Below are 15,831 nucleotides of genomic sequence, written 5' to 3' on the forward strand. Positions count from 1 at the left end.
GATTTGTGTGCCCTGTTTCCTCCAGTGAAAAAAGGACGTTGTACATGAGTTTATCAGTTCTGTGAAACTGCCTAAACTGATTGTAATAGCTTGCCCGTGAGTGGCTACTCAGAGGACTTTGTGGCTGGACCAAAAACTGAATTTTAGTGTTCCCAGTACAAAACTAATAGTCCAAGGCACCACACCCACATTGAGGCTGGGTTATCTAAAGGGCTTCAAAGTTAACAGCATAATAATTTTTGCCAATAGGCAGCATTCCAGAATGGCACAGAGGTGTAATTAAATAAAAACTTTGTTCTTTGAATGAGAAGAAGGAGGTCTGTCAATAAAGACACTCCCAGGCCTTTTTGATTTGGTACAATATTCCCATTATTTCCACTACGCCCAGAGGAGTTATTCATCAATCACTCTTATTTTATTCTCTTGCCTACCAATATTATATAGAGCACCTTCACTACATCACTTCCTTTATACTTCAACAGGTGCTTTCTAGATATTGTTTTTTTGTTTAAGTGTGGAGGAGACCAGATTAGTTCACATGCATTGAAAGAAAAGGAGCAGAACACAAAACAAAACAGAAACAGCAGCTGTGTGGTAGATAAAATCCCTTACTCTCAATAGCCAAGACAGTATCTAAAGAACCATTGACAAACCTATAACAAACCATTTTTCAAAAAGACTTTTTTTTAAAAAAATGCTACTAGAAATCTATTGGAAAGGTCACTTTTTTACTACAGGCCCCAGGATCCTTCAGTCTACATGCCTAATGGCCATGTCAGTCAGGCCTTTAGCGAGGGGGGGGGGGGGTTAGGGGTTCAACCCCCCCCCCCAAATTTTTCAGGTTAAAAAAAAAACCTGGTTTACTCATGAATTTTAACTGGTTAACCAAATCCGCATGCTAAGTCTATGAGACATAAAACATTAAGAGTCCCTCCAGGCACTATCTCAAGCAGATATTGACAGGTCTGAACCCGGGGGGCCGGTGGGTCAGGGGTTCGACCCCCCCCTCCCGAAATTTTCAAAACCCCTCCCGAATTTTTTTTCTGGCTACGGCCCTGATGTCAGTGTTGGGATTCTGGGAGTTGTAGCCCACCAAAAATAACCTTTCCAAGTTCTCCCAGCAACATAGGAAGCTGCTTTGTGTCAAGACGGTTCAAGGACCGTTTATTCATCTGGACTGCCGCACTACAAGTCCCATGCTCTCCCTCTATGCTAGCTAGAGTTCATAGGAATTGTGGCTCAACAACATCTGGAGGTCCACAAATTGCCCAACATGATTTAGTCCAGTCTTGTCATCTCTGTCTGAGAGCAGATCTTCAGGGTTTCAAAAAAGAAGTTCGTCCCTATCACATCCTCTTTGAGCCCTTGAAAATGGAAAAGCCAAAAAAGAAATGAATGGTAAAGCCAAAAAATGAACTTTTGTGAATGCCATCAAACTTTATGCTATACCACTGAGGTATGATCCATTCCTTCAATACACTGAAACTGCATGTACTCTGTAGAATTAATTCAATTTGATACCACTTTCACTGCCATGGATGTATATTATGGATTCTTGGGAATTGTAGTTTGGTGAACTAACAGCATTCTTGCAGAGGAGACCAAACACCTTGTCAAACTGCGATTCCCACAATTCCATAGCATTGAGCCATTGCAGTAAAAGTGGTGTCAAACTGCATTCATTCTACAGTGTAGATGCACTCTGAGAGAAACTAATGCTGCTCAATGTGTTTTGATATCAAGGTCGGTCCTATCATTACAAAAAGTGAAGCTGTGGCTTCAAGCAGCAGATGCTGGGAGCATCAGCAAAGTGTTAGAGATGAGTGCTGTGTGTCACTGAAGGCTGTTCTGCAGCCGCAAATCTATTCTGCTGCCTTTAGGTATAATACAATGGTACAAATGGTATAAAAAATAAGTAAAAATAGCCTATTGGGTCCTGACCTATTCTTCCAAAATGTTGTCTAATGTTCCTAACCAGCAGTAGACAGATGAGCATTTCTGGCATCTCTCCAACTTTACAGTTTTAAATGGTAGAGAGGCCAGGTCCTCACATCAAGTAAATGATCTGATGAGGAACACATAGAAAGGGTCTTCTTGGGACTCTGAAGGATTTATTTTCTAACTGGCCTTATACCAATAATTGGGGTTGCGTATAACTTTTTTCCTCTAATTTTTAACTACTTTCCTCAAACTAACAACAAAACCCGTGATGTTCCCATTCTGACACAATGAGGCTGCGTATGCAAGATAAGGTACCAGCGATCCGGACGATGCTTTCACCCAGCTGCAAGGCCCTTTATTCCAAGAGTGTGTCAGGCTTAGCTCAAGTAATACACATCTGTTTCAGACAGATAAGTCCTGTACAACTATCCGATACAGCTGATTACCTAACTTAATCTTTGACTTATATGTATCTATAACACACAGGGGTTTGTAAATTCATATTGCAATAAATACATTTTTCCCAAAATGATCAGCATTCAGAGAGAGAGAAATCCATGCACAAATCAGCTTCAGTTTCCTCTTGCTTCTATGGTAGTTCACTGTATGTAAAGCCACAAAGTACTTAAAGCCGTGGTCGCCATGAAAGACAGTATAGGCGGGTGAGAGACAACTGCCCAACACCTATTATACACATTTTTCTCTAAAGATCCCACAGATGAATATCTGAAGGAGCTACACAAATTACTCCACTGGCATAAAGAACCAAATTCAAATGGACACACCTGGGAGCTCAAACCAGGCATTTTCTACTATCCAGAAAGACCCATTGCTTCAAGCATTCAAATCTTCACTATTGGAGAATATAGATATATACACTAAGTTCTCAAACCATTAACACTCCATGTTATGTGAAGGATACAACTGTTTTTCTGAGGAAAATGCAATTTATTCATAGCACCCCAAATAATACCGTCTCAGCTATTACAGATGTGGGAAATATACCGACATCCACAACAGGATGGACTACAAATCATCAAGAGTATCTTCTTGAATGAGGCTACAGTATACCTATCTACCAAACTCAGCCACTTAACTACTTCACTTTTGAGACTATACACTTCAGACTACAGAGGATCTCATAGAAGATGCTGTCTTTATTCAACTTTATTTTTATTTCATGTTATTTGTGTTGGCCATTTATGTGTTAAGTACATAAATGCTGTAGATCTTGAACAGTATATTGAACATTTACAGCATTTATGTACTCACCACAAGCAGTCCAACAAATAAAAGAGGATTTGCTCACTATAGACTAATATTCTAATTTTTTAAAAATCAAACACATGCTGAAGAATCAAACCATTTCTCAGTTTTGTTGAAATCACCTTATCCTGTTCAGGATATCCTGCAATAAAAACTGTAAATTATAGTCTTGCAAACTGAAGGTACAATTTTCCCTGTGTAACATATAGGTAATTAAACTCTGACCATGAATTACAGAAACTGATGCTTAATTCAGAAACCTTTTCAAGTTACAGTAACTTCCATGTGGTGGCTACAAGAGAGGAGGTGTTTGACCTTAAAGGAGCCTTTTTGGATGGCAGCCCCGATAATTTGAAAATTTTGCCAGTGTGGCCAATAAAGCAAAATTTTCAAATCTGTGTGGCCTAACCAGAGCATGAAAGGAAGAACTGTGTTCCCCCATGCTGCCAGCTGGGGATCCATCTACACTGACCATTTGATGCAGTTCAAAACTAGCTCCAAACTGCAGCGGCCAGACAAAGTCCCACAAAAGTGCATGAAAGAAAGCCTTTAATGCACATCAGTACTCTGTGATTTGTGTAATCACAATCAGAGTCTCAAATTGGTTTTAGGATTTCCTATGTAATCGTCTACACAGTGAGACCTCTTTCTTTAATACCGGTTTGAAAATGCATTAAATGGTCAGCGTAGATGGGCCCTGAGTTATTCTGTGTAGACTATCCAGATCAGGGGTCCCCAAATTAAGGCCCATGGGCCAGATGCAGCCCTCCAAAGTTATTTACCTGACCCTAAGCTTTACACTTAGGGTTGCCCTAAGTCTGAAACGACTTGAAGGCACACAACAACAGTCCTAATTAACTTGACCATCTCAAACTTCCCACTGGGCATTGTTGTTCATTTTAAATATCATATTGTTTTTTCATGTTCTGTTGCACTACAAATCAGATATGTGCAATGTACATAGGAATTAATTCATATTTTTTTCAAACAATAGTCCAACCCCTCAACAGTCTGAAGGACAGTGAACTGGCCCTTGGATTAAGAAGTTTGGTTAGATCTTCTGGGAGCTGCAGTCCTACAATGTTTTCTTTCATTTTTTTTCTTTCTCTCCACTACTTATACTTATTTCCTCAGTGGACTGAGAAAAAAATGTAAGAGAGAAATAAGGAAGGGAAGGGAAAGGAAAGGCACTCTAGAGGAAAAGAGTTTTTCTGCTCTGCTTTTCATTAGCTTCAAAGAACTCTCTGTTTCCAGAACAGCTGTTATTGAAGTAGCATCTTTTTCTAATTTATATAACAATGCTCTTAAAGCAACATGTTTATGATACAGTGAGGAAACCAATGTTGAGACATGCCCAAAACTATTATTACACAACAGAAAGAATTCTTGGTGGGGCAGGGTGTTTTGATTGGTCCATAAAAAACTAATATAGCTCTATAGATTATCATTTAAAAGATCCCTCATGTTGCTGAGTAACCGCACCCCATCTAGCTATTACTACTGGTAAGAGAGATAAGAAGTTCTGTAAAAACAAATGATTTCCAAAGAGGCTTAAGAAAAAGAAAGCCAGGTGGGGGAAAGCTGCATTTGCTGTATGCCTAGCTTTCAGAATAATAGTTAGGCATTAGAAAACAGGAATGAGAAGGAAATCAACAATCTAACTCAGCATAAGACACCTTCCAATAGCCTAAATGCAATTGTTATTCCCAATTGTGCATTGAATTGATGGAGTTTCAGCACATCAACACTTATATATGCCCCCTTAATTCAGTAGGTCTACTGTACTTGTAAATAACAATTTGATTGTGGCCCAGAGTAAGGATTGTATAGCCCCACAGATGCTGGACGAGAAAACATATAAGTCCACAGAGAGAAAAGCTCATATCCCAGCTGTGATACTTTTGTATTTGACAGATAATCTTTTCTACCTTCTGGCTTCTTTGGCTTAGGTTTGACATTGTCAGCCATCTTGAAATTGTCAAGAATGTTGTCAAGTAGTTCATGGGTTTTGGAATAATTGCAAAGCAAAGACTCAACTCCCCACCAGACACAGTCTTTGGATTCTCATTAGTTCACTTTCCGCTTGATTAGATTCTGGAGCACTGTCCTCTAAATAAGACACATGTCATTTAGATTTGATAGACTGTCTTGGTTGCCAAGTGACTAAGATTTTAAAGGCTTTGAAATGCAATTCGCTGTGTGACACAAATGACTAAACAGGAAAATGCTATAATTGGTGTCTTGATAATAAATAATATCTATATGAAAGAATATTTTTTATAAATGTTATGGCACTTGCTGTATATTTCTGGAATGCTTTGCCTGCAACAATATTATCCCAAACCTGCTGCAAATTTTCAAACAATTTACTGAACTGAATTCATGGCTGGGGAAAGCTACTATTAGAAGTATGGTAGTCATATTGACTTGGGGGAAGGGTCTTAAGGTAACTTTTCTCTGCTTTACAACTCACATCTATCCCAATTGCTCAGTATTAATCAGGTTTCAAAAAGTTGGTATGGCATAGGGAAGCATCTTTCTGAAATGGAAATTTCCCCATTCCAAGCCTGGTTTCAGAAGGTGGTGCTGAGAGACTTCTGATATGCTCTCTCTCTCTCTCTCTCTCTCTCTCTCTCTCTCTCTCTCTCTCTCTCTCTCTCTCTCAGCTTCCCATTGTATTCTTGTTCTATTTAACATTTGTATGGAACTCTACAATGGAATCATTCATAGGTTGAGAGTTCAATTTGATTTCTTTTTACATTGATAAGACAGTGGAAATGCTTAATTCATGCCCAGACATACTGTTAGACTGGAGAAATAAATAAACTGATAAGATGAAAATAAGCCTCCATAGCTGACTTTATGGAAGCAGAGACCTTTTTATGGCTTCGGGTCTTTTAACTTGCTATAAATTTTACTGCTTAATGCTGTTCTTTCATTTGGCTGGATATTTAACAGGTCTGTATAGTATTTTTAAGGCTGCTTTTTAAATATATAGCCTGCTTTATAAAAATGGTTTAGTCATGACATTTGACCCTGTTCTTGATTTTGTTCTGTTTTATTTTATTATTACAGCACCCTGAGAGACTTAGTGATTGATAGAGAAGTTTGAAAGTTGAATTAATGAACAATTTATGACAGGGAAGCTCCTCTTCTGGTTGGCACAGAATCCCTTCTGGCAATTCAAGTCTTACTATTAGAATTTGGGGGAAAAACAAATTGTTTTTTTGGTCTACAGTTGGGTCCTTGGGACATCCAGAATGCCCACTGACCTTGCTAACTTAACAAGACCTTGCTAACTTTCCTCAATGCTTACTAGAAGAAAAGACACTGAACACTAGAAAATATATCATCCTTATAGATACATTGTTTATTTAAATACTTTTGAATTGATTTGCTTCCAAGAAAGGACACAAAGGACTGGATGGCTCGTGTGGTCTCTTTCAGCTCTGTGACTCTATGAATCGTGTCTTCAGACGCTACAGTATTGTTGAGAAGGTAAGAGAAGTCTCTTCCCAACACAGGTGAGATGAGGCAAAGGAAAACCTTGTGCTGATGTTGCTCCTCCTCTTCTGACCCCAGGATGATGTGATTCAGAGATCCAAAACTTTGGCAATATCTGTTGGAAAAATCTCTGCAGTACCACTCCCCAGTCCTTTTAATTAGTGCCAGCAGAACTGTAGCCAAAGTAACACCTCTAGAAGAGGGAGGAGAAGCTCCAAGGTTTGCAGAAGCACAGTGAATGTATTTTTACACACTCTAAGATGCGATAAAAAAGAGACTGGTGAGGACTGAGCATTGCCTGGTGAGGTGTGTCTTTGGATTCCTAGAGAAGAGCATGACAACAGTTTACTTGGAATCTGGAACAGGAGATCCTCAGGAGAAGATGGGTATATACTGCAACACTTTGGCAAAATCCTGTTCAAGACTCTTGATAGAATTCCTCTCCAGGCTGGCCTGGTGATTCCCACCCTTGGGCTCTTGTCATTCACTGTACCATTTAACTCAAGAAATTTCCCAAGGTTGAGTACTTGGGACTCAGACTGATGCCTATATGGGCTAGTGGATGTATTGTTATTTGGGTTCAAATGTGCTGACGGCTGACAACTTAACAGGAACATGCTTAGTTTTGTATCCTTTCTCTTCATAGAATAAAGAGACCCCAAGGACCATCCAGTCCAACCCCATTCTGCTGTGCAGGAACACAAAATCATAGCTCTCATGACAGATGGCCATTCATTCAGCCTTTGTTTAAAATCCTCCAGAGAAGCAGGTTCTGCCACACCCAAAACACACCCAGCTCCCTCATAGGGTTTATCTTCCAGACCTTTGATCATATTGGTCATCCTCCTCTGGACACATTTCAGCTTGCCCTCCATAGGCCTTCCTTTGCACATTTATCAAACAGATGATGCCTGGATACACACGGACCCCATGGAGTGTTGCCCAGATGCTGCACAGCTGGGAAGAAAGCCTCCCCAGTAGTCAATCATTGTCAAGTGTGATGGCACAGCATCACATGTCAGCAGCCCAGCAGGACCTTGGCCTTAATTCCAAATTTGACATGCTTATCAAATTTGTAGATGACCCCAGATGACAGGAACAGATTTCAAAATGATCTGAACAGATTAGACCTGGGCCAAAACTGAACCAAATAAATGTCAACAAGGACAATTGTACAGTACTACATTTTGGCAATAAAAATGAAATGCACAGATATAGGATGGGTGACACCTGGCTTGAAAACAATACATGTAAAAGGGATCTAGGAGTCTTAGTAGACCACAAGCTGAACATGCATCTACAGAATGATGCAGCAGCAAAAAAAAGCCAGTGCAATTCTAGGCTACATCAATAGAAGTAGTGTCAAGATAGTGGCAAGTAATGGTGCCTCTCTATTCTCCTTTGGTTAGACCTCACCTGGAATACTGGGTCCAGTTCTGAGCATCGCACTTCCAGGAGGATATTGACAAGCTGGAAGCTGTCCAGAGAAAGGCAACCAAAGTGGTCAAAGGTTGAAAGCCAAACTCTATGGGGAGCAGTTTAGGGAACTGAGTATGATTAGCTTGGAGAAAAGAAAGCAGAGAGGGGACATTATTGCCATGTTTAAATATTTGAAAAGATGTCACATTGAGGAAGGGGAACCATGTTTTCTACAGCCCTGAAGACCAGGACATGAGGCAATGGATTCAAATTGCAGGAAAAGAGATTCCATCTAAACATTAGGAAAAAATTTCTGATTATAAGAGCTATTTGGCAGTGGGGTATGCTGCCGCAGAGTTTGGTGCCGTCTCCTTTTCTGGAGGTTTTTAAGTAGAGTCTGAATGGCCATCTGTCAGAGGTGCTTTTATTGTGTTTTCCTACATTTCGGGGGATTAGACTGGATGGCCCTCATGGTTTCTTCCAACTCTATGATTCTACTATGATGTGCATTGTAGATACAGTTCTAGAAAAGCGAGTGACTATCTTGCACAGTAGAACAGGACCCACAAATGCATACTCAAGGAGGCAAGCAACGTGACAGATTTAAGTTTTGCAACCTTGTAAGATGCCTTTGGGAAACAATGCATCCTTGCCATATTACAAATGTTTTAAATCAGTTAGTTTTGTTTCTATATGTGCCAAATGCAGAAATTCTTGCTCAAGGGGGATGAAGCTTTGTAGTGATGGTCACACGAATAAGAGTAGTACTTCTTTGGAGGACATCTGGGACTCTGTGACGTGAATTCTGCTTCTGCCACAGACTATTATCATTGAATTCATCTCTCTCCCTCAGCTCAGAAGGCTCACCTAAATTCCCTTTTCCTGTTCCAGGAGCTGTGGTGCAGCTGCATCATCAGGCAGAACTAAAGTGCTGAGGACACCTTGTGGCTGCTAGAATTAAGGCTTTTAGCTGGTATACATTCTAAGGTGGATGGATGAATCTGTCAGTTTCAGGCAGAGCTTGGAAAGACTTTTTTTTTCAACTACAGTTTCTAGAATTCCTCAACTAGCATATCAATAGTGACCATGGAAGATTCTGAGAGTTGCAGTAAAAAAAAATCTTCTGAACATTGCCTTCTCTTTTCTGCCACATTCAAATGTTATATATTATAATTTCTTGCCACTCAATTCATGAGGAAAATTGCAACTTTTGGAAAGGTCTTATTGGGAATGAACCTAATAAAAATTCCACTTGTTTATACTGGTTAAATGTACAGTAGACTCTCACTTATCCAAGCTAAACGGGCCGGCAGAAGCTTGGATAAGCGAATATCTTGGATGATAAGGAGAGATTAAGGAAAAGCCTATTAAACATCAAATTAGGTTATAATTTTACAAATTAAGCACCAAAACTTCATGTTATACAACAAATATGACAGAAAAAGTAGTTCAATACACAGTAATATTATGTTGTAATTACTGTATTTACGAATTTAGCACCAAAATATCACGATATATTGAAAACATTGACTACAAAAATGGCTTGGATTATCCAGAGGCTTGGATAAGTGAGGCTTGGATAAGTGAGACTCTACTGTAATAGGTACAGCTTTTATCAGTATGGAGCAGATCATAGTGCACCTACCTGTAGTACCAAAGTTAAATATGAGGACGCTATCAGAAAAGAATCAGCAGCAACCCTAATTCAGCCCCACAATTATGATTGACTAGACAGGAATGCAAAATCGGGGTTTTTGGAGCTAAGTGCTCAAAGCCCTTAATTCTTTTTTGTTAAATTTATGATGACATTTGTGAACTTTGGCAAGAGATGGATCAGTCAAGCAATCCTACCCAGAGGCGGTCCAACCATAAGGCGAAATAGGCATTTGCCTGTGGCGCCATCGTCCCGGGGGCACCATCGTCCTGGGAGGAGGGCACCACTCTCCACCTCCTTCTCTTTCGGGCCTTCCGGCCAGCGCAGACCCACCTTCGCGCCACGCAAGCCCACCTTTGGGGCCTTCAGAGATTGTGAGGTCTGTAGGAACTTGGAAGCTAGGTATGTGGGGTTTATATATCTGTAGAAGGTCCAGGGTGGGAGAAAGAACTTTTCTTTGAAGCAGGTGTGAATGTTGTAATTAATCACCTTGATTAGCATTTAATGGCCCTGTGGCTTCAAGGCCTGGCTTCTTCTTGCCTGGGAGAATCTTTTTTTGGGAGGAGTTAGCTGTCCCTGATTGTTTACTGTCTGGATTTCTTCTGTTTTCAGAGTGTTGTTCTTTATTTATTGTCCTGATTTTAGAGTGTTTTTTTAATACTGAGGGCTATTTGGGTTATCTAAGTCCACACTGCCCTATATCCCTGTTCAATGTTTAGTGCTAAATTTGCAAATATAGTAATTCCTACATAACATTACCATGTATTGAACTGCTTTTTTATTGATTTGTTGTAAAACATGATGTTTTGGTGCTTAATTTTTAAAATCATAATGTAATTTGATGTTTTATAGGCTTTTCCTTTATACTTCCTTATTATCCAACATTTTCGCTTATCCAACGCTTTTATTTTTCAGTGATTGGTTTGGGGGGGCGCCAAAATTCTGTTCGCCTACACTTGAAAAATACCTAGGGCCGGCTCTGATCCTACCTCCATCAACTGTCAGGCTCTTCCCCTTGTGGGAGCTATAGTGCAGGGATGAAGATGTTCTTGGATTACTTACTGTTTCTCACTATTGGCCATACTGGCCATAGATTATGGGAGTTACAATGCATTACATCTGAAGGGCCAAAAACTTCTCTTCCCTGCTACAATGTCTGGGTACCCTAGAAGCTCATGGGTACCTTATAAGTAAAGAGATTGGTTTCTTTTTTTGTCTTTTAATTTTGTTATATAAATAGGTCTCTTGCCATGTAGTGTAGAACCTAGCAAAATAGCCCTTAAACCAGTTTCTCAAACTGTACTCCTCCATATGTTTTGGACTCCAGCTCCCACAATTCCTAACAGCTGGTGAGATGGCTGGGAAGAGCAGAGTGAGAAATACTACCTTAAACTATCTGCAGGTTGCATTCGCTGAAGCATTTGCAGGGGATGAAGAAGTTCCGATTGATTTAGGATGGACTGCAGGGAATTTGGTTCAGAGGGAATGTGACTTTGCATGTATGTGGAAGCTTCTTTTCATCCTTTGGATCAAACCTATTTCCACTACAAGAAACAAGACACCTCAAATCCATTTGACCTTTAGCAAAATAATTACCAGGTATAGCATGGGCTTCCAGTAGACCAGACAATATGGAAATACTAAATTAAGTATCTCAGAAACTACAGGACGAATAGCCAGCAAAAAGAAAGCTTGTTCCTCCACATAATTTTGCGATTTGTACAGTGGGTCCTCAGTATCCATTGGTCTTAGGTTCCAGGACCCTTCTGGATGTTCAAGTCCCATTATATACAATGACATAGTAAAATGATGCCCCTTATATAAAATAGTAAATTCTAGGTTTTGATTAGGGATTTTTGAACAATATTTTCAAGATGCAGATTATTGAATTCATGAGTGCATAATCTGTGGATATGGAAACTGACTGTAATTCAAGGTCACCTGTAATGTTAATGTCAGATGTTCCTTCCTGCCTATTCTGGGCATTTTGGTCTAGGAGACTCTTATTTACACACAGCGAGAACAAGGATCCATCTTCTGGTGTGCTGCCTGTTAATGAAAGAGCTCCGCTAAGGGCACTTCCACACAGCCATATAACCCAGAATATCCAATTTGAACTGGGTTGTCTGAGTCCACATTGCCCTATATTCCAGTTCAAAGCAGATAATGTGGCCCCCTCTACACAGCTGTATAAAATTCACATTGAACTGGATTATATGGTAGTGTGGACTCAGATAATCCAGTTCAAAGCAGATGTCGTGGATTATCTGCCTTGATATTCTGTGGCTGTGTGGAAGGGTCCTAAGTCTGATAGTGAAACTGGTAGGTGCAGGGGGGTTAAGTAAAACTTTTTTAAAAAAATAGGCCACACATAACTTAGAGGGGTTTTTTAAATTTAAAAATACCCTCAAGCTCTCTTAGTTTGGCAGGTTCAGCCTCAATTAATCCTCTGTCATCCCACTGTTTCAGCTGCTTTTAAAATGCTCTAGTCTTTGTCCGCAGCTTACTTGAGTTGCTTCATACTGAGTTCAGTCAATTTATCAGGAGCAAAGAGCAGAACGTGTGTCCTTCTCAGTTGGCTAGGACAAAAGCTAATGTCTGAAACCTCTCCTAAATGGTTCTTCCCAATTCATAGTTTTTGCTATTATACAAACCTTGATGTTACTTTACCACATGTGACCTAGTTTTCATCTGTGAAATGTTGGAGGATGTAAAGATCCATGCCTTTTTCCACACCTTTGGCCTGGTTCTGGGAAGAAAAAGTGTGCAGACATGTCCAGGAGACAGGAGTGCTCTAAGACACTCTCTACTTGGCTTGTTCACCCACCTGGGGAAAGTGGATTGGGCTTCCTTTGTTATATATCTCCATGAGATACCAATAAATATGTTCCTACAGCAATGGCTTTGTCTGCTCTTGATTTTCTGAGTTATGTGGAGGAGGGAGACAATTATTTTGAGGACAGGAGTTCATCAAGTGCTGGAGATAATAGCTCAAATGTTATAGTGAGAAATAGACAAATGAGACAACAATCCATAATGGTAGGTAAAAAAAAGTCTTAAAGAAACAGCTAGGGGAAATGGCCCATGGTGTTAGATGTCTCTACATAATGCACAGAGCATGGGAAGTAAAGAAGATGAACTTACACTCTTAACACAGCAAAGCCAGTATGATATAATTGACATCACTGAAACCTGGTGGGATGAGTCTCATGAATGAAATGTAGTATATCCAATTTAATAAAAATAGGGAGGGGAGCCACATTATATATCTAGGATGCTTAAACATTTCAAGTTTACATAGTCCTCAGGAGCACCTATATAAAGCCAGCAGTTCAATATGCTCAGGACAAAATGAAATTCACAGATAAAGAATGGATGGCACCAGTACATGTGTAAAGGATTTAGGAGTCTTGGTTTATCACAAACTGAACATGAGTCAACAGTGTGATGCAGCTGCTTTAAAAGCCAATGCAATTATAGGCTGAATCAACAGAAGTATGATGTCTAGATCAAGGGAAGTAATAGAACCACTCCATTCCGCCCTGGTCAGATCTCATCTGCAATGCTGTTTCTAACCACAACTCAAGAAGGATACGGACATGCTAGAATGTGTCCAGAGGATGACTAATGGTCTGGAAACCATGCCCTATATGAAGAAGGATCTGGATCTGTGTAACTTAGGAAACTGGGTATGTTTAATTTTGAAAAGAATCATAAAAAATGAGATCTACCTTTATGTTGACTCACCATTCAACAATTGAGTAAACAGGTTTACTGAAACTGGGATTAACCAGTAGGATTCCAGTCATTCACTACTCATTGGCACACAATTATTCATCAGTGCCTTAAATGTAACAATTTATTGACTGGAATTGCAGAAACAGCAATCCAAGAGCAGGACTGAATGTAGAAACATTCCCACAGCAGCTGTCCCAATGAAAAATTCCACCCAAGCAGATATTAGTCTTAAATTAGAAGAGCTCCTATTGGTGTCACATGTAGCTTGGTCCTTAAAGACAAAGGGGAAAGGAATCGTGATCTGCACTCTAAAAAAGTCAGAAGGCAATGCAAAGAACAGAAAATCTGCATAGATACTATAGGTAATGGTAAGATTATACTTTGCAACTCCAACTCAGAGAATCTGCCAGCAAAAGAAGTCTGTGGGTTACAGGGGCCTTTCTCTGCATTCCTTTGCCTTCTCAAGTGTCCTTTCTCAGCAGGCAAATACTTTTTTGTTTCAACACACCTTTGGGTACTAACTACTCATTGGGAAAGGGGCTTGCCATAATGTGCAACACTGTCTATATTTGTTTTTCCTTTAAAGGGTATGCTTTTATATTGCTTTAAATTCAATTTGCAGTTTAATTATATTTAAACTTTTTGTACATTTTAATGATATGGACTTTTATCTCTACCTCTTTTATCATTGCAAGCTGCCTTGAGTGGGGAAAGGTGAGAAATTCACTTAACGAGCTCTAGTATCAAATCTCTGCAAGCTGGAGATGCAAAAGCCAAGCAGACACAAGAGCCTCAGTTACAGATCACCACCTTGCCTTTCAAAACACATACAACAATGTAGAAGGAACAGTGTTTTAGAGATGGAATGGAAGGCTCCATAAAAAACCACAGGAGAAACTCTTCAGTGATCATGTTAAACATTTCCTTCTAAGGTCCATCCTTCCTGTTCCATTCCCAGAAGAACTCACAGGAGAACATTTCAGTTGGAGCCATTGCCTGTAAATCTGCTACCAGAGAGAAGCGGAAGCACCACCTGCTTCCACCACCACATCCCGGGAGAGCTCTCTGTCCCTAGCAGCCACCACAGATCCTTTGGAAGGGGAGAGGGATGGACCAGAGCTCACTGACCCTCTCTCCTTAGCCATCAACAGAGTCCAGGAGTGTCCACTATTGAGGAGCGTGCCCCTCCTAGCAGCGAGAATCCAGCTCCGTCAACGTCAGGAGCCCAGTTCCAGTGGTGGGAAAGGGCGGAGGATTGGGACACATTCCCTGGGGCAAGTCTTCATCTGGACAGACAAGCTGGTGGAATCTCTGAAAGGCAAAGTGAGGAGGAAATTAAGAAAGATGGAAGAACTTTTTACAAAAATGTCACCTTGTACCAGAAAATGCAAGTTCTTTGCAGGTTTAAACCTAATACATTGCCTAGGATGAGAAACAAAATGGCATTTCCTCCCACTCCATGTACAGAAGCCAACTGGATTGACAGTTTACTCTTCCTATGAGGCTGATGGAGAGTATCCACCATCACTGCTGAAAGTAGCAGGTTAGGTTGGAGTTTTCAGAGCAAGCAGTACAGTGTACATAATTCCTCAGATATTTTCCTGCCATCTCCTACTTCAGGCAGTACCTTACCCTGCGTTTTGCTGCAGAGCTGACCCTGATCTGAGACACAACAACAACTTTATTTTTGTATCCCGCCTCCATCTCCCCAGAGGGACTAAGGGCAGCTTACATGGGGACAAGCCCGATCAACATAGTTAAAATATAACAGATTAAAGTTCATACACCAACATCATGAAACAATATAAAACAATATAATAACACAGGAGCGGCTTAAAGAACTGGGCATGTTTAGCCTGCAGAAGAGAAGGCTGGGAGGAGACATGATGGCCATGTATAAAATATGTGAGGGGAAGTCATAGGGAGGAGGGAGCAAGCTTGTTTGCTGCTGCCCTGGAGACTAGGACACGGAGCAATGGCTTCAAACTACAGGAAAGGAGATTCCACCTGAACATTAGGAAGAACTTCCTCACTGTGAGAGCTGTTTGGCAGTGGAACTCTCTGCCTTAGAATGTGGTGGAGGCTCTTTCTTTGGAGGCTTTTAAGCAGAGGCCAGATGGCCATCTGTCGGGGGTGCTTTGAATGCGATTTTCCTGCTTCTTGGCAGGGGGTTGAATTGGATGGCCCATGAGGTCTCTTCCAGGTCTATGATTATATGATTCTAACACAGTATAAAAACAACCATCGAGCAAACAACCAATTGCCTGATATAGTAAGCTTTTGGACTTGGGCGGGTGGGCAGGTGCAAA

At 40.5% G+C, this 15,831-nt stretch overlaps 1 protein-coding gene across 1 annotated transcript in view; it reads right to left on the reverse strand.

The window, feature by feature from the left end:
• Positions 1 to 12,823: 12,823 nt before the first annotated feature.
• LOC100552069 (sodium- and chloride-dependent GABA transporter 2) overlaps positions 12,824 to 15,831 on the reverse strand; it is a 55,142-nt gene continuing 52,134 nt past the window's right edge. Inside the window, exon 15 of the mRNA XM_008110443.3 lies at positions 12,824 to 14,833. Coding sequence (XP_008108650.2) covers positions 14,711 to 14,833 — 123 coding nt within the window. The 3' untranslated portion in view covers positions 12,824 to 14,710. The remainder of the gene's footprint in view (positions 14,834 to 15,831) is intronic.

Source organism: Anolis carolinensis, chromosome 5 (genome assembly GCF_035594765.1).
Source record: "Anolis carolinensis isolate JA03-04 chromosome 5, rAnoCar3.1.pri, whole genome shotgun sequence".
In the NCBI taxonomy this organism is placed as follows: domain Eukaryota; kingdom Metazoa; phylum Chordata; class Lepidosauria; order Squamata; family Dactyloidae; genus Anolis; species Anolis carolinensis.